General features: G+C 33.8%; 1 protein-coding gene across 1 annotated transcript; it reads right to left on the bottom strand.

The window, feature by feature from the left end:
• Positions 1-14,811: 14,811 nt before the first annotated feature.
• LOC149580341 (probably inactive leucine-rich repeat receptor-like protein kinase At3g28040) lies at positions 14,812-19,179 on the bottom strand. Its single transcript, XM_089790349.1, has 2 exons — positions 17,243-19,179; positions 14,812-16,700 (listed from the first exon to the last, which is right to left on the bottom strand). Exons 1-2 carry the CDS (start codon positions 18,724-18,726, stop codon positions 15,233-15,235), a joined length of 2,952 nt encoding a protein of 983 aa, XP_089646475.1. The 5' UTR covers positions 18,727-19,179; the 3' UTR covers positions 14,812-15,232.
• Positions 19,180-19,624: the final 445 nt, after the last annotated feature.

Genomic DNA, 19,624 nt, shown 5'->3' with positions numbered 1-19,624 from the left:
ATCATACGGAGTCCAATCAAACATGATGATCTCGTCAAGACATCGCTGCCAAAATCCTACAGACTCTATGGAGGTGTATTGGATTGGAGACCTAGTAATGGGTTGAGTGACCTCGATGTGCTCCTAGGACCATACCATTAGTAGAGTCAGTCCTAGCCCTATGGTCCTCTATGTTTGATACACACACATGTGAAGATCATGATATAGCTTCGCCAGAATGGTCTAGTCCTAGCAATAGACCTCTCTATCCTCATGTAGAAGGGTACTCAACACCCATGCCCAGCCAATAGGAAAGCCATGCCCAACATGGTCTAGTAGCATCCTCCATATTAGTGACGCTAGGTACACTGCCAATCAAGGCAATCTATGCTCCAAGGCTCCTCTCCATGTCAGCCATGATCTGTGGACTAGCAGTCTCTATCATCACCAACCAAAGCACTCCTGCAGATATGGGTCTAAACCCTCCAGCACATACTTTGGATAAGCCCCCCAGATGGGCACTCACAAAATTTGCCACACATATAACAGAGTGACTATCGCCTCTCCAGTAGGCAAATGGAAGCTCTCTATAGGTGTGTCCCATCACTTGATGAGAGCTAATAACTATGCTAAGTGTGCCCTAAGGTTTGGCCACTTGTGGACTTGCTTCAACCCGCATAGTCAGATGTGTCCCTAGTCTACATTGGTCAGTCTCTCCTCCAACACCATGGTCAGAGGATAACACTCCCTCAACCTAAACACCACTGTCTTCTCCTGTAGCATAGACATGTAGAAGGTCAGTCTCCTTAGCTTAAGCCATCCCTAGAATGGGGCATCCTACCTTGACCTTCACCAATTTGTCCCAATCGAGCACAAACATCGATACACATAGACATCAATCTGTGTGACTATCAGTTTCTCGTTGGTGATCACATTTTGTCATCTACGAAGATGAAAAACCATCAACCATTGTCTTAGCTCCCCAATAGCCCCCTTTGCCATCCGCACAAACAATAGGTTGAACCCTATCATCTCCGTGGATCCCCATTCCTCGATCTATCATCTCTGCAGATGACGTGGTCTCCAGTCTGTCATCTGCACAAACGACAAGGCAGAGACTGTCATCTCCACCCTGACCACATTTTTGCCTCAGTCAGGGTGCAATAAATGCCCCTACCCTTGCCTAATCAACCAAAATGACAAAGAGAATTAGATGACTTACTGGTGGGCTCATCTCGACTGCTCGCTGGTACTCCCGAATGTGCTCATCAAGATGCAAATGTTCAATAGGGTCCATCTCTACTCTGGATGCTCTTCTCTCTAGGTATGCAAATGAATTTCTTTGAGCCCCTTGGAGGCTTATATAGGCCCTCTAAGGCCCCCTTTTGAGCCTGTATCTTCCCTGAGCCATGTTCGTCCCCTATTTTCCCACAAGTCATGCAATGTCTTCATTTATTTCCTTTTTCTCCTTTTTCCTTTCTTCCAAAGACCTTTTCACGAAAATTGTCCAAAATTTATTTTTTTCACAATTTTCACGAGGGGGCACCCTCCTCTGTCATCACTCCTAGGACTCCTAATTTTTTTCGGGCAACCTATATTTTCTTTTCTTTGATATGATGTCGTCCTGACATCACATCAAAGAGGAGCAAAATGTAGACACTTAAAATCATCCCAAAAGATTATATTCATTTATGTAATATTGCCCTTGACATTATAATTAATTATTTATTAATTAATTATATTTGTCATATGCTTCTACCTATTTAATTAAATTTATTTAATTAAGTGGGTTCACTTTTCTAAAGTATTTAAATTTGATTTAAATACCTCCAACATTAATGTATTAAATTTATTTAATACATGATCCTCCATAATTTCCCTTTTAAATAAATTCTATTTATTTAAATCCCTTCATCTCATTAATTCCTCTAAACCTATGATTAAATTAAATCTTATTTAATTTAATCTTAAACCTAGCATACACCCAACGTTTTGATCCTTCTAAGCCTATCTACTTCCTAATCCCACTTAATCATTTTAATCACCTTGCTAAACCCCCCTTCTTAGCCTAAGTGTGTGCTCACACATGTGTGAGGACCACTCACACTTTCCACAACCCTCATGCCTTCCACACCTCTTACACTCTTGTCCCCCACTCCTCTCTTCAAGTTTTCTTACACATGTGTGAGCAAACTTTGAATATTGACCACTTGCATGGCTTGCTTATGTGTCTTCTGGTGGCACTATGTGGATGCCACATAGATGCCACCTCACCCAGGGTCTCCCTCAAGCCTATAAATAGAGCCCTTGTCTCAAGCATTTTCATCTCCTCCACATGCATTGTTATCATGTTAGTTTGAGTTTTGAGCTTCCAGAGTGTTATCATGCTAGTTTGAGTTTTAGAGTTTTCATAGTGATTTTCATGTTGCATACTAACCCTTGGTAGCTGATTGTAGATTGCATTTACATTGTTACATTTAGCTTATTCATGCATTTAGATCTTCATCTCACTTGCATACTAGTTTAGCTTGCACATTAGCTTAGTTTCTTTATTGCATTCCATCTCCACATCCACTTGAATGCTCTCAAACATGGCTTCCTCCATAGCCATTGTTTGAGGTGTTCTTCATTTCATGTAGCATGGTTTCATTTATCACACTTGCATTTTCACATCAAGAGATTCACCATAGTTGTGTTTGGGGAGAGCACACCAAACATCCCTTCAATCCAACACACCAACAAGGCCTCTCATGGGTGCCTTTGTTGAGCTATTTGAGGTTGCTTGAGGATTTTATTTTTTGGTTGTTTTGAGTTGCAAAACTCAAAAAAATGTTAGTTGGCTTCTTTCCATTGTTTAACATTTGAAATATGCATATTGGCTAATGTTTGTTTGTTTACTCTTACTTCCAATAGGTCAAATTTTCTAGTATACATATAGAATACAAATAATAATGTTTTTATTTTTTGTTTTTCTTTATAGATCTATATCTCAACATTCTGAAAACATGAAATCCTTGTAACATGCAAGTTAATAGGGGTAGCGCCTTGTATATTTAGCTTGAACTAGTTACATATCCAGATGTTGCATCTTACTGATTCTCCTATGGCTTAAATAATTAAATTCAAATATAAAAGAATGTTCCTTTTGATGATATGAAGATATTTTTCTTGAGATAATTTTTGAAAGTGCCATTTCAATTTTTATATAGGAGCCCCCAATATTTGGGCAAAAAGACTTATTTCACAACTAACCAGTCTGGGTAAGCCATCTCTTCAATCTTCCATTTTTTATATTCCTAATTAAATTAAAGATATGTATTTAGCTTTAGATTTCTCTCAATTATCTGATTTATAACTATGATTAATATTCTTCACATTAAGGAAATGGTACAAGAATTTAAGTGATAGTTCCATCCAAGATTGGGCAGCAAATTGATTTCAGGTTTCAAATAAAGATCCAATTCACCATTGTCTCATTAGCACAAAATAGTAAGTTACCTCTTCTATGTTTACATTGCAGTTTTTGACCATGGATTTTTATTGTTGTTGTAATTAGCAGCATGTTTTTTCAAAGAAATGATACATGTTCTTTCAAATCTATCAAAAACCATCATTCTCTTATCACTTAGGTTTTCTTAGATAAAACTTCAAGGTGACTAGCAACTCTAGTATGATGTAACTCAAAAAATATAGTGCACAAAAATATAACTCACATAATATGCACTCCTTGTAATAAATGGTAGAGTGTGAATGCACATTATCAATAATAATTGGAAGCTTCAGGAAGGAATGGGAATTTTTTAATGTTGGTTGGATATTTCCTCATAACTATCATTACTGAGTCATGGAGTTGTAGAAATGAGGTATTATTAGTGTCTAGAGGAGGTTCCACTTGGAATATAAGTAATATTATTTCTTTAAAAACATAAGGAGATTACCATCCTCTATTAGAACTTCCAGATCTTGAAGATCATAGAAAACCTAGAAAGTGCCTAGAGCTACTAATTCAAATGTGCTTTTTTATATATATAACCATTTCTAATTATATTGTTATGGATCCATTTTCATTGGACCCTTTAATCCTTAATTTTTTGTATACTATGAATACTATAACAAACTAGATGTACATATATCTAGACTATCACTTCATGACAATGACTTCTAATTCAATAGTTATTTAAGCTACCGAGAGTGACTTATTAATGGTGATATCTTCACCTTGTTGGTTGTCGCTGGAATTCTTAAGTTGTTTATTGATTTTGATTTTGTAAATATCAAGTGTCACTGTTGAACATTGGACCAACAATTCCCTTCAGTAGGCATGGTTTCTTACTTTATCAATGCAAGAATGATTGAATGGAGATTGTGATAGATGCAAGGAATATGGTTACATATTCTCATCATTATTTTTTATACTAGCATTTTGAATTTTCTAGTTGATAAGCTACTACTTGGAAAGGGACCCCTTATCATGATGTGAAATTTATAGTACCTAAGCCTCGACATGCCATGTTCTCTGCAAGTTTCTTTTGTTCCCAGATATTCTTGAAAATCATTACAAGGAAACTAATAGAAAAATTTGAGTTTTTAAATAATGAAGGCTTCTATAATAACTTAGAAAAAGGAAGCCCTAACCACTTCTTGTCAAGATAGAAGTTAGAAAGAAGTGCCAAGTAATGTATTTGACTCTAGCACATTCAACTGTGATATCAATAATAGTGATAAATTTAGATCTATGGCAAAAAATCATCAACAAGAGTCTCAAAAAATTAACCCCTGGCTGATTCTTATTACTAGAAAACCTATGACATTTGATACTGGTGCGAACATGATTCCATTGGGAAGTGGCTCAAAAATTACAAATACAAAGTCACTCTAGGTAAAGAAAAGTGATTAGTTCCCAAGACAAAAAAATAGAGGCCTTCATTGCCAATAATGAGTGTACAAATAATCTCTAGAGCATAAGATATGAACTAGGAAAAATGGAAGAGAAAAGGTTGAAATACATAAATTCAAATCATCATTCTCTTTAGCTCCTAGAAAATAAAATATGTAATATTAACTGCAAAGTATGAAATAGGGAAAAACAAAAGGGGAAAAGCATTTTCTCAACCCCAAAATAGAGTAGCACCCACTCTGAATTAGAAGGATGAATGTTTAATTAAATGCAGTAATAGATTCAAGGAACACTTGAAACTTCATAGGAAATAGGGAGGAATATTTCACATAAATGAACCCAGCTGACTGAAATAGATCACAATGCCCAAAAATGGGTAGGCTTTCACAGCCCACCCAAAATACCATGGAATCTGCCAACAACTACAATAGATCAGACAATGGCATGTCTTATTAATTAGAACAAGTAGAATACTTATTGGAAGCAAAACTTTCCAACTAGTTGTGATTATATATATATATATATATATATATATATATATATATATATATATATATATATATATATATATATATATATATATATATATATAAAACTTATTACTCCATAAAATATTAAATATTAGCTGCTTCTGCTCATTCATTGCAAAGATTAATGAAGTCAGGGAAGTTTGTTTCCTTGTAAAGTGGGGGGTGATGTTCATGCAATGGAAATGATTACAAGTAGAAGCAAGTGCAAAAGTAGAGTTGCCATTTTGGTTGGCTCGAGATCTATGCCTCAGACGTGCAGTTGCTATCAACATCCCAACCTTCTTCAACCAAAGGTGTTGTGTCCTTTCAATAATTGTGATTCAAAAATTTATATTCATAAAATTCACATTGCTATTTTGCAAATTCATTATTGTTAACTTCAACTTCTAGATCCTAACTAGGTAGTTGATTTTCTTTTCATTTTCCACTTTATCATCAATTTTTTTATAATTGATTTTTCACATTAATGATTTTAGGTTCTACAAAATTATTTCCTTGCAATACACTTGGAGATATAGGGTGTGTCTAAAATGAACATTACCAAGACCTTTTGGTAATCTGTGAAACCTATTAAATCAAACCAAATTCAAACGTACCAAAATCCAATTTTGTTGTTCTCCTTCAGGCACTGAAAATCTGTTTTACTTATTTCAAGGTTTGCATCTTAATTTACTTTTTTTAGAATATAGAAGAATATAAATTGTGAATATTTATATCTCACAAATTTTAGGATTTTCCTAATGATTTTCTAAAGGACTCTGAAATCTTAAGATTAGGTCTATAATATTTAAGATGCTAGCAAATTCTATTTAGTTATCTCCAACCCATGCCATTGGCTGAGAGATAATGCTCACGTGCAAACTGTAAATACCAAAACATGATGGCGACCTCTTTATAACAAACAATTTATGATATGATTGATCACTTGACCAATAATAAAAATTATTTGTCGTGGTCAATTATGCACAAAGAATAAGAATAGTTATATTGTTTCTAGGATAAGAATAGTGCAGATGAAATATAGTTTCTACTCTTTAATACTATTTGCTGCAACATGGACTCTCATTATATCAATAAAAAATAATTAATAGATACCCTTCTGGGCTAGCATGATAAGATTAACTAAATCATGGAAAATATATTGTGTCATGTAAATGGGTGTCCAAGTGTCACAACAGCCAGTTTTCAGTTCGAGGAAAATAGTGTCATCAATGAGCTCTAAAGTAGGGCCAATGTTCATCAAGCTTCTCTGGACTCATATAATACCTTGCTTGATAGAATTGTTCAACACAACAATCCATGAATGACAACACTCAAGAAATATACATGACAGAGAGTCTATGGGTAATATCATTAATAAATTTAACTTGCAATCATCCATGCAAGTCTAGATTCTAGACTCAATGTATCTAAGCTAAGAACTCACAAGCACAATTATACATATTTTAATTGATAATATATATATATATATATATATATATATATATATATATATATAATGGACATCGCAATTTTGAGGCAAAGGAGCATAGCATTTCGACGAGGATGCTATACATGCGATGTGAGTTTTGACCATTATTCGTCGCAATTTTGATGCAATGGAGCATAACATTTTGATGAGAATGCTATATGTGTAATGTGAGATGCTTTATGTGTGACATGAGTTTCGACCAATATTCATCACAATTTTGACACATAGACGCATAGCATTTCAATGGGGACACTATATGTGTGACACACGTGTCAACTAGTTTTTGTCGCAATTTCAACAACCATTGATTGCATAGGTGGAAAGTGTAGTACACAATGCTTGTGGGTTGAGGCAGATATCTTGACAACAATTTCATTGATATATCTACCATAGTAACATCGCAATTTTGACACACGTTTAAGGTGTCGTAATATCAACAAAAAAAGATCGACGACAATGTTCATCGTTTTGTCAACATAGTGGTGTTGAAATTGCGACGAATCCTCGTCGAAAATTAGGTCTATATTTATAAGTGCTCCTTTTGAACAAACCCTTTTACATTTGTTAGAAGCATGTTGTTCCATCGATATGGTCTCTTCTTGGTAAAAGTTGAATCTTTTTTTATGTATGCACTATGTTGTTAGAAATCTTTTCAATGAATTTTTCTCTTTTGGTAAAACATATTGAGTTCATCTTGATCCTTTTGTTTCATCGAAAATAACATACATGAGTCTTCATCGATAAGGTGCTCCCTTTTAAGAAAGTTTTTGATTTGGAAACTCCCTTTTAAGAAAGTTGCCCATTGGTGTAACTCCCTTTTTACTCCATCGAGAATTTAGATTTTGATGAAATTCTTCCTTTTGGTGCAACTTTTTCCAATTTAGTAGATATCATAGCTTCATTGAAAAACTATGTTATTTCTTTCTTTTCAATAAAGTTACATATAGGTTTGTTCGATGCCGCCACTTTCAATGTACCGTGACTATTTGATTTATCTCTTCTCTGCTTAACCATAGCAAACCCTCTCTGATAAACATTTGTGATATATTTTTTTTTGTTTTTTGTTTTATCGAAGTGTCAATAACTATGTTGCTTCTTCCATCTTAGTTGATTTCAGTGAAGTGTGTAGTGCCTGCCCCTAGTTCACATTCTATTATCATTGTCAAATTCTTTTAAGCTAATTTTATGCATTGATTAGTTTTAGAGATACTAGATTTACATTATTATGATATTATTTCATGACTTTGATTACAAATGCATCGGTTATTATTGCTTAGTTGATTTCATTCATGTGTTGTTAATGATATTTTGATGATCCTAGTTAGTAAATGTGGTTTCTTTCATAAAAATGTTAACAGGATGTCTTTAATGATGATTATGTTGTATTGATAGAGATACATTATTATATGTACGCATTTGATGTTAGACTTTTGATTTTTACGATACTTACCCCATACTTGCATGTGTATGGTGCGCGTGTTTATTTTATCTTTCTGTCTAAAGTATTTGATGTGGTTAAGGGAGGGAGTCGTAGTCACCTGCTAGTCGGGATCTACACGATGAACCACTCCCCGCCATTGTCTGTTTAGTTTAGATATATTATATACATGTACATGCTCGTCTTTTATGCAGGATGTAGGTACCGGGCATCGACTTCCTTGAATTGCCAGGATGAGCGTGCCCTATTACAAATACTCAAATGGTGAGAATGGGAAGATAATGATCAGGTCCAATCCTAGCCATAAGCCTATAATACTTGTCCTGCAAGGAGGACTCGTAACAGACTGTCTACCCTTTTTAAATCCGTGAGTCTTTTGTGCGTATGTTGTTTTGTGAGTCTTTGATGAATTTCTATTAATTAAGTCTAATTAATAGATTAAATTAATAGTTTAAATTAATGGAGAATTATTATGACTTTTTGAATATTTAATTATATTTAATTAATTGAGAAATTAATTAAATATAAAGAATTGAATTGGAAGATAAAAATTTTAAGATTAAATTTAGAACGTAATAATATTTATTAATTTAATAATAATATATTTAGAGTTCATTTTTAAATAAATGCTAAATATTATTGTTATTTAAGTTAATAAATATTTATCAAATTAAAACGTTCAAAAATATATTAAAAAGGAAAAAAGATATTAATTTATGGAAAAGATTTAAGTTTGCATGAATGAGTTTTAAATATAAGAGATTAATTTAAAAGATAAAAACATGTGAACTTGAATAAAGGTATTTTAATAAAGTACGCATGAGATTAAAATTATAAATTAACTTTAAAAGCAAAGTCAAAGTGGAAAGTTAAATAAAGTAATTTAACAATTCACTTAAAGTGCATGAAGGATTAATAAAAGAATATCTTAATTAAAAAGAAAATTAATTGTGCATGAATGAATTAATTAAATAAGAGAGAATTAAATATTGGAGATAAAGTTAAAGTTTAAATTTAGAAAGTGATTATATTTATTTAATTTAATAATAATATATTAAGAGTGCATTTTTAAATAAATGCTAAATATTATTGTTATTTAAGTTAATAAATATTTTTATCAATTAAGTTTCTAAAAATGAAATTAAAAGTGAAAAGATATTTAATTATCATAAAGATTATAGTTCGCATGAATTATGCATGAGTTAAAAATAAAATTAATTAAAAAATAAAAATGTGAACTTGAATAAAGATATTTTAATAATGTGCACATGAGATTTAAAAAGTTATAAATTTATTAAAGTAAAGTGGAAAGTTAAATAAAGTAATTTAACAATTCACTTAACGTGCATGAAAGGAATAATAAAATAATAATTTTAATTAAAAGGGAAATTAATTGTGCATGAATGAATTAATTAAATAAAGTAATTATTATTTTAGAGTTGTGGGGACAGAAGCCCTAAAAGGTAATTAGATTCTATATTAGAGGGTTTTGGGTCATTATTGCACACACAGGTTTTTAGGGAACACACTTTTGGAAAGGGGAGCAAAAAAATCTTTGGAAGCTTGGAAGGGTTCGGATTAGCAAGGGTTTCACCAGATTGTTAGCATCAGATCAAGGTAGGGTTTGTGAACTATTCTAGAAACACTTTCGGATCTTTGTCTTCTTCGTGCTTGTTGGAAATTGCTTTCTCAAATTTTATTGAATGAATCTTGCTACCTTTCTTCTGAATCTTTTGCGATTTGATTTCTTCTAGGAATCGGGATTGAAAAACTATTTAGAAAACCTTGTTTTACTTCTGAAAGAAATTTAGTATTAAATTGAAATTTGGGTTTTGAATTAAAATGGAATTAAGAAATTTAAATTTGGAAGGGGTTTGTTTTTGGAAATGAAAATCTTAGGATTGAAAATTTGAAGGGTTCAATTTATTTTTCCTATCAGTTTAATATCGTAAATGTTATTAAAATATGTATATATTAAAATAATATTGTTATGAAGTTCGTTGAGAAAAATATTATAAAATAAAGAATATAGAATTATAATACAATTCTTAAAATTTTCATATATAATAATTTATCTAAATTTATTAGAAGGGTTGTTCTTCTAATAAACAAAATTATTGAAATTTGACTTAGTTAAATAATAATAATAATAATAATAATAATAATAATAATAATAATAATAATAAAATAAATAAATTTAAAAATTTAAAAAAAAATTAAAAAATAAAATAAAAATAATAAAATTTATATAAAAAAATAAAAATAAAATTAAAAAAAACGAAAATTGAAACCTTACATTAATTCAACAATATATTATCAATCAAATCCAACTGTGAGACTATGATGTTTTCTATGTATTGTCTATATTTCTTTTTGGATTTTGGTGTTGTTTAGATGTCGACCAATCTAGGATGTACACCATAGGTTTTGTGAGATTTCTTGGATACTATTATGTGGCTAGATGTTATGATGATTCTTGTGATTCAAATTGGAGTTTATACTTATGAGATTTGTTTTGTGAGCATTTATGTGTATTTGGATTTAGTTTGATCCATCTTGTTATCAGGTTGCCTGTTAAGGAACCAAGTTTGATCTTTATGGGTGTTGTGGTATGTGACACAACTGTGTTTTTATGTGCTTAGGAGAGGTTGTCTAGGTATGTGACTTGGGAGTGACTTGCATAGGGGTCCGGGACCCAAAGTGGTCAGTACCAGGGTAACCTAATGCAAGTTATGTAATAAGTGATAATCTAGTAATTAAAATTTATGGGGGGAAACGCACTAAAAAGATAAGTTAGAGATATTTGATCCACCCATGCCTTGAGTGCTTGTATAGACTAAGGATGGGAATGAGATGAGTACCTCGTCTTCTTGAGAGGGCTTTCTAGTTTCCATATGTGTGATGTTGAGGGTCCGGGGTTCATAGTAACCAGTCCAGGGTAACTCAACGCTTGAGGGTCCGGGGTCTATTAAGAGATCAGTCCAGGGTAACTCAAGCAGCCATGTGATGACACTCCCTAGTATGTAGCCTGAGTCTCCTCTGTAGATTTGTGTATCTCTGGTGGTGTACTTATTGTATGGTGGTGTATCTATTGTTGGATGTGTTTATTATAGTTACTTACTTTCATTGATGATGATTGGTGATTCATGAATGTTGTACTTTTGACATGTGGCTTTTGACTTGAGATGATTATCTTTCGTTGACTTTATCTTATGATCTTGGTATTTGGTTTATACTTGGTTCGTGTATGATGTTTGGTTATGTGGTGTCAGTATTGGATTGAGTGTTCTTACTTTTGGATTATTTTATCTTCTTAAGTAGCATGTGTTACCTTTGAGGTAGTTTTGGCTATTAGGGGTACCTTGCCTAGGAATGTTTTATGTTTGATTAGCCGTTTGTGGATCGTTCATTATCTTCCCTGCACGGTGGGAGTGGAAGCCTGACTAGGTAACCACGCGGTTGGGAGGTAGTGCCTTCTTACCATTTGGGTCCCCCTTCACATTGCCAGCTGTTGGATGTTCGTTGTAGAAGATGTACCTTTATCATTCTTACTTCTTATCTTAGAGACTTCTTTTCAGATGAAGTATATATGTTATCATGTATTCTGTTGTACAGTATCTATTTTCACATACCCTGCGACATGTGCAGTGGATGTTATTGATTGGATGTACTTTCATTGTATTGTTTATACTTATGCATTTGCTTATGCGACTATGTATCTGTTATTCCTTTATGATCTTGAGACATTGTACTTGAAACTTAAACTAATTAATTTAAGATTATTAAATGTGACTCAACGTAAAGGAACCTTTGAGGAATTGAAACTATATCTGTAATTACAAATGTGTATTTGTTGTGTATGTTCATATTGCTTCCGCATTAATGTTATCTTGATGTTGTTTAAACTTCAAAAAAAAAAATAGTTCAGTAAACATTGTAACATGTTAGGTTTATTTCTCTTGGGTTCCCGAGCGGGGCGTTACAAAGTGCAAACTTTTTTATTAGAAACATTTGAATTTGAATCTTGATGCCAACTGCAAAACCTATGATGTCTTACAAAGTGAACTATATCGAGCTCCTAAGGGCAAAATGTGTTGATTTGTAAGGTGAATATGGAAAGTGAAAATTTAGACCAATGCTCACACTTGGGCAATGACTAATATGAAAGCTTGGTGATGACCTGTGGAAGATGTTTATAGAAAATAGCTACTCAAGACCTTTCAATGTTATTTTGCTCTTAGGGAACACTAAATTTACCAAAATTTAAGGTTCCAACACTATTTTCCATTAGATTGCAAAGTCTCTGAGATTCCTCTAAGCTCCTTATAATCTAATCCCGAATTGCATAGTGATATTTTGATATTTTCATCCAATCAACATTTAACTGTCTTCTGCAACATGACTAGATCTACTTAAAATAAAAATATATAAAATTTGATTAAGCATTGCTTCTTTAGAACATTTAAGTCTATAAACACTCTATGTAATAACTTTCATTTCTCCTTAAAAAATAATCTACCCTTCCACACATACAAATATTTTATAATTTATACATGTGATAAAGATCTACCACCTTTCTCTTTCTTATTTTTCTTCCCCCAATGTGGAGAAAACTCTCTTACATTGCATCCTTTCAATGCCCAAGTGGAATCCTATTTTACAAAATTTAATAAACAACAAACAACAACACTACATCAGTACACCAGCAAAACTTACTTAGTGTACTCATTGTCACTTTAATAGAACTGTTTTAAACACCTTTGACCAAAAATAATAATACTGATAATCATATTTGATCCTCCACTAAACATACTGCACAAACCTTATTTTATTCTCTCTTACACAAAATGGGCAGGGTCGTGGGAATGTTATGTTTTTGTGGGAGATACTTTTGCTGAAAGAGGAAATCTGTGTTGGTTTGTATCTTATCTCTTTGCTGACATTTTGTCTCTACAGAGTGGGAATTTTGAAAAGAATAGCAGTGCTGGAAGCGTACCAGCTGTTAAACTCTGAAATTTGAACCAGTAAAACAAAAAGTTTTCAAAGGTCGTACCTGTTATACTGGATTGTTTGGTTAATTACTGTTATGTGTATAACAGTAACTTCAGGAAAAATATCACTAAGAGGAAAGTAAAAGCATTTTCATGGAGGATTTTACACAAGTAAAGAGTTTTTTTTTTTTAACAAACTTTTGAGATTGAAATGAGAAATTGAAGGATACTCATTTTCGCAAGAGTTGTATCATCGCCCTATCAATTGTACTCAACTTTTGTTAAAAGAACTTTGACAAAAGAAAAAGTATAATGGTTCTTACTGGAGAGGGTGAACATACTAATTAGAGAATGTAGCAGGTAATAAACATTAATGGAATCTAAAAAGCACTTAAAAGACCAGAGGATCATGCTGTAGATTGAAAAGATGTAAGTAAGATAGGAACATATTGGGACTGCAAAATAGTCTGATTTCCTTCTTGAAACAATGATCTACCAAATCTGGATCTTGTCCGTAGTAAACAACTTTTTTAAGGACTACTTTTAGAACCAATATTGAAAGCGTGAATCTTAAAGTGATTAATAGTAAAGTAAGAAAGAGAGTAAATTCTAGGTTTCAATTTATGTTGATTAAAGTAGGTCTATAGAATAGAGGAGAGGATATAGTAATTGAGTGTATTCTAATAGCTGTTATAGTACTTCTTGACTTAATGTCTATATTGGTTAATTTAATATTAAATATCTTTGACAATATGATACTAATAATTGTGTAACATTAGAGTTGTTATTATCAACCATGACTATAATGAAATTTATCTCTTGATTTATAAAGCAATGAATCATGTGATGACACATCGGGTCACTGATTAAACATCACTTAATGTACAAGTATCCATCTCAAAAAAAATTTAAGCTATTTTTAACACCTTTGCAATAAAGCATGTTGCTATAAGATTATATTTGATGATGTGATCCTGAAATCTTGATTATTGATTTTAATAAGGAAGTGCTGGGATGAACAACACTTTAGACTTTAATAGTTTTAATTGTCCTCTTAATCAATGTTGTCTTTTATTGATTTTGGTTTTAATGATAATACTAGTTTCAATTTAGACTTTAGCTCTGCCTGGCATGTTGTGATGTTTAAAACTCGTACTATTATGCTTAGTATTTTGAACTATGATTTTGAAACTATATGGCTGTTTACTACTTTTCAGAAGCTAGATTTTGATAGATGAAGGTCTATGACCATGCATCTTAACATTCTTTACATTCTTGTTACCGCTAATGTACTTCTAAGTGTGCTGCTTTTGTACTATGAATCAAAACCCTCTTACTGCTACTTATTTCAAAAATAATTATAGTTGTAAAAACAATTAAGTAATTCAGAACATGCAAAGGTGAGTACTGCTGTATTACCCTTCACCAAAAGTTGGAGAGGAAATATTGCATGTCTACTATTTTAAATTGCTGTTAACAATCTTAATTTTTAGAATATGAAAGCATTTAACACACAGAAGAGCTGGAAATATGAATTGAAAATGCAAAATCAAATGAGTACAATTCTTACAAACAGCATCGTCCCACAACACAGTGTGAGTCTTGTACAAAGAATTTACAATAGAAGACCAAATTCAAAACCTTTCAAGCATTGTCAAGAATTGAACAAATGCAGAAAAAGTACTATGAAATGCACTTCCATAGTACTGAGAGTATCACCCTATGAATCTGATGCTGGTCACCAAAGAATTCGACAATGGTGTCTTGGCAGGACTGGAAGCTTCATTGCTTCAGGATTGGAAGTTCCATAACAGGTTTGACAGCCAACAATGGTAGTTATTGGTGAAACGCGGGCATTATTTTTGCATTTGGGCCAATGCTTGAGCCAAATATGAGAAGAAAATTTATCAAAAACGGATTCAGCATCTAAAGCCTTTCTCTGCTTTCTAATGGCGCCTTTATAACATCGAGGATTTGTACGACCTCTGCCATGGATGGTCTGCTTGAAGGTACCTGAGATGTACAAATCAATCCCAGCTTGATCAATGGAATCACTTCTTCCTCAGGAAATTCATCCAAGGTTGGATCAATACAACTCAAGGGATTCCCTTCTTCAAGTAAAGTCCTCATATGGTCACACAAGATCAAAACATCATCTTCCATAAACTCCACTGGCCTCCTACCAGTAACCAGTTCCAAAATCAGCACGCCAAACCCATAAACATCACATTTTTCATTTATCCTTATGCTTTGACAAGCAAATTCAGGGGCAACATATCCCAGGGCTTTCTGAAATTGGCTGCTGAGGATGTGCTTGTCAAGCACTGGTAGGAGCTTGGCAAGACCATAATCTGAAATTCTAGGGTTGTAATCCCCATCCAATAGTACATTGCTAGACTTTATATTGTAATGTATGAGTGGGGGTCTGCAAGCTTGATGAAGGTGGGAAAGTCCTCTAGCAACACCCAATGCTATTTTGAAACGAGTTTGCCAATTCAGAGAGACACTTGGATGTGATTTCTCATGCAATTTACTATAGAGGCTTCCATTTGGAACATAATCATAGAAGAGGAGTTGCAGCTGTGGTGTCCAATAGTAACCTTTGAGACCAACTAGATTTGGATGTTTCATCTTCCCTAGCAGATGGACCTCCTTTTCAAAATCATCTTGGGATTTCCCCATGTTTGAGATCGTCAGCTTCTTAAGAGCAACTACCCTTCCATCCCCTAGTACTGCCTTGTATACGGTTCCAAACCCTCCTTTTCCAATTTCACAATCTTTGTTCAGTAAACAATGAGCATTGTTTATCCAATCCTCCGTCCATAGATCTGAGCTTGGAGAAAACATCACTAGCTTCCCTGAAGGTATTTCACTGCTTGAAGATCTCGAAAAGGCTTCTATGGGGGGATCATCGATATACGTTGAATCGAGCTGATTTCTAGACCTGAGATTCAAAACTGTCACCGCTATAACTCCACATGCAATGACTGCAGCTGCTGATATGGCAATGATTGATGAAACACTCAGCACAAGTTTGCCGTGTTTTCTCTCCACTACTGCAGGAAAGCCCCCAACGGTCCTACCTCTTGCATTTGGATCAAGAGCTAGTGGCTTATCTACAGCCATTTGGCAGGCTTTATTCAAGTTGACTCCACATAAGTCTGCGTTGCCCTCAAAGGATGTCTTATCCAAGCTTTGAAACACACCTTTCATTGGGATTTTGCCTTCCAGTCTGTTGTAAGATACATTAACTGCAAGTAGATTTGGAAGGTTCTCTAGTGCTGTAGGTAACATCCCCGTCAGATTGTTGTTAGATAAGTTCAAGATTGCAAGGTTCTGTAGTTTGGTTACTTCGACTGGTATATGTCCATCCAGATGATTGCGTGACAGGCTCCTGCAGTGTGTAGTAGAAGTGTTAACAATGAAAACCTATGCCCAACATTTTACAAGCTAAAACAAACATTTATGGCTATTCAGCTCCTAGGTATTATGATGTATAAGGATAATTTATGTATTAGGGTTTGATAGGAGCTAGATAGCCATTTTCACATTTCAGTGAGTTCATAATTAATGACAAACATTGCTTGGATGCATCATATTCTATTATAGGTACACAAAACATTTAACTAAGGATTTAACTGTGTAGTTTTTGAGTAAAACTTATTGAACTATATTTCATGAATAATGATTCAGATGAATCCGTTTCTTATGAAAATAAATGACACATTTAGCACTTATTGAATCTAAGCCGTGCTCACAAATGTAAAATATCTTCTACTTATCAATAAAACAGCTAAATTATTCCAATATGCTCATGACATCATATAAACATACCTAGTCAGTCGACATTCTTTAACTAAGAAATCCAGTCCATAAAGAAATGTTTGGATTTTTTAATAGAAAATGTGCTTGATAAAAAGGAGATGTACAACTTACAGGAAATGCAAAGAAGCACAGTTTCCAATTCCTGTAGGAATTTGCCCGCTAAGCATATTGTTATCTAATTGCACGATGGAAAGGCTGCCCGAATCAAATAGATTCCCTGGAATGGTTCCGTATAGCCCATTGTAGCTCAAATCCAATAGTTTCATAAACCTGAAATCCCCAAACTCCGGAGGAATCCTCGCCTCCAGAAAATTTGCTGATAACTTCAAGTACCTCAAATTGAAGCATAGACCGATCTGAATTGGGATCTCTCCTCTCAAATTGTTGTTTGACAAATCTAATTCCTCCAGAGAATCATACAAATTGGTTGAACCGGGAGGTATAGTTCCGCTGAGATTGTTCCAAGACAAATCTACATGCTTCAAGCCCAAATGAAACAGGTCCTCAGGAATGGCTCCTGAAAGTGCATTGTTGGACATATTGAGAAATAATAGCGATGTCAAGCTACCAAGAGAAGTTGAAAGTTGGCCATTGAATTTGTTATGGGACAAATCTATATGCTGAATACTAGTCAGATTCCCAATCCAAGAAGGAACACTTCCTTCCAAATTATTCTTTTGTAGTTTCAGATGTACCAGTGATTTCAAAGCTTGCATGGATTCAGGTAATGTGCCTGAAAACAAATTGTGGCTTGAGTCCAAGGCTATCAGCTGAGAACACCAACCAATGTCATAGGGCAAAGGCCCTGAAAACTCATTGTTTTGCAAGTAGAGTTCTCTCATATTATACAATCCCTTAATACCCAAAGGGACATTACCAATAAAATTGTTGTTTGACAAATCCAATACCCTCAGATTCCTCAATGCCCAAAAGGATTCTGGTAAAGAACCAGAAAGACCATTTGCTGAAAGATTCAAGTTTCTCAAGTAAAAGCATTCAAGCAATCTTTGAGGAATAGGACCAGACAGCATATTACCTGAGAGGAATAGAGTTCTGAGAGAGCCACCAAAGAGCTGGTCAGGGATTGGTCCAGACAATGCATTGTTTGACAAATCCAGAGACCTAAAAAACCCCATATTGTTGCCAAACCCATCAGGAATCATACCTATCAACTTGTTGTGGCTCAAATTCAAGTTCTTCAGACCTCCAATTTGCGCAATGTCAGGGCTTATGGATCCTGAGAAGTTGTTATGGGCAACTGAGAGTGTATGCAAATTCTCCACCCTTTCTAGGCCTCTCCCAATCCTTCCTGATAAGCCCAAGCCTTCAAGGACAACTTGTGTGACTCTGCCAGTCCTATGATCACATTTCACATACTTCCAGCTGCATGGACTGTCATCATCTTCATTCCATGAATCCAATGTCTTGTTGGGGTCCTGCAATCCAGCCTTGAATACTATCAGCCCTAACACATCGTCATTCAGCACAAGGCTACTACCACTGATCAAACCATGAATAAAAATGACGACTGTAAACAGTACTCTGGAGAGCAGAAAACATGAAAATGCCATGATAGAGTGGGGTTGCTGTTGCATTAAAAGACTGATCTGTCAATGCCCGATACAACCACTGAACTTATAATACACCTGAGGCGTTTAAGCCCTTGTCATGAATCTCGAACCAAAAGCACTGAACATTTTGCCAACAAGCACTAGAGATGATACGTTTTCTTCTTGCTCCTGCTCACATGTTGGAGCAGAACTATCAAACAATTTAAAAACAAGGTCTTTCTTTCTCTGAGAGTGAGATGAGTGAACTAAGCTAAAAGAACAATATGAACTATCATCCTACCAGTCCTTTCAGCATATTGGGTGGACTAAACATTCAAAAAAATTATATAATATAAACATTATGATCATATCACAGGAAGCCAAAGGAAGGTAGCAATATATACAATCCTGAAGGTAAGAACCAGTAAAGAAAACAACTAAGGAAATGCCAATCATAATAATAATAATAATAATAGGCATTATCTAAAAGGGAGCTGAAGACAAACTGACCAATCTAAAAAGCTTTTTAAATGGTATGGTAAGATAATTCCATTTTAGGTGGGCCAAATCCAACTGTTATGGATTTGAGGCCAGCTCTTTTCTTTTCATGAACTCTCGATCTTTCACCATTGGGCTTAACCTAAAATTGTTAGTTTATTCATTAAAATTTGAATTGTTTTCAGCAAAGATTTGAACAAAGCAAAAGCTTATACAAATTGAGCTAGATTTGTTCTTATTCTATTTTATCGTGGTAAAAAGACGGTCGGTCAAGCACGTATTTGATGGTGTATAGGAACCTTTTTTCACTTTGGGATCGTATGTGGCAACGGAAAAATTTAGTGGACTGTTTGAATTGAAATACTATTTTATCATAAGAGTGACAATTTAATTTATTATGAATAAATATAATATAATAAAAAATTATAATATTAATATATATTAT

Source organism: Cupressus sempervirens, chromosome 1 (assembly GCF_028749045.1).
Source record: "Cupressus sempervirens isolate cs-2001-9-10 chromosome 1, ASM2874904v1, whole genome shotgun sequence".
Taxonomy (NCBI): domain Eukaryota; kingdom Viridiplantae; phylum Streptophyta; class Pinopsida; order Cupressales; family Cupressaceae; genus Cupressus; species Cupressus sempervirens.
Note: the sequence above shows the minus strand (reverse complement) of the source record. Positions and strands in the feature narration are given on the sequence as shown.

Bases quoted from the DNA above. Each gene is read 5' to 3' on its own strand.
- LOC149580341 (XM_089790349.1), bottom strand. From the start codon at position 18,726: ATGCAACAGCAACCCCACTCTATCATGGCATTTTCATGTTTTCTGCTC. The intron at 16,701-17,242 runs GTAAGTTGTACA...TACACACTGCAG, and splicing joins TGTGCTTCTTTGCATTTCCT to GAGCCTGTCACGCAATCATC.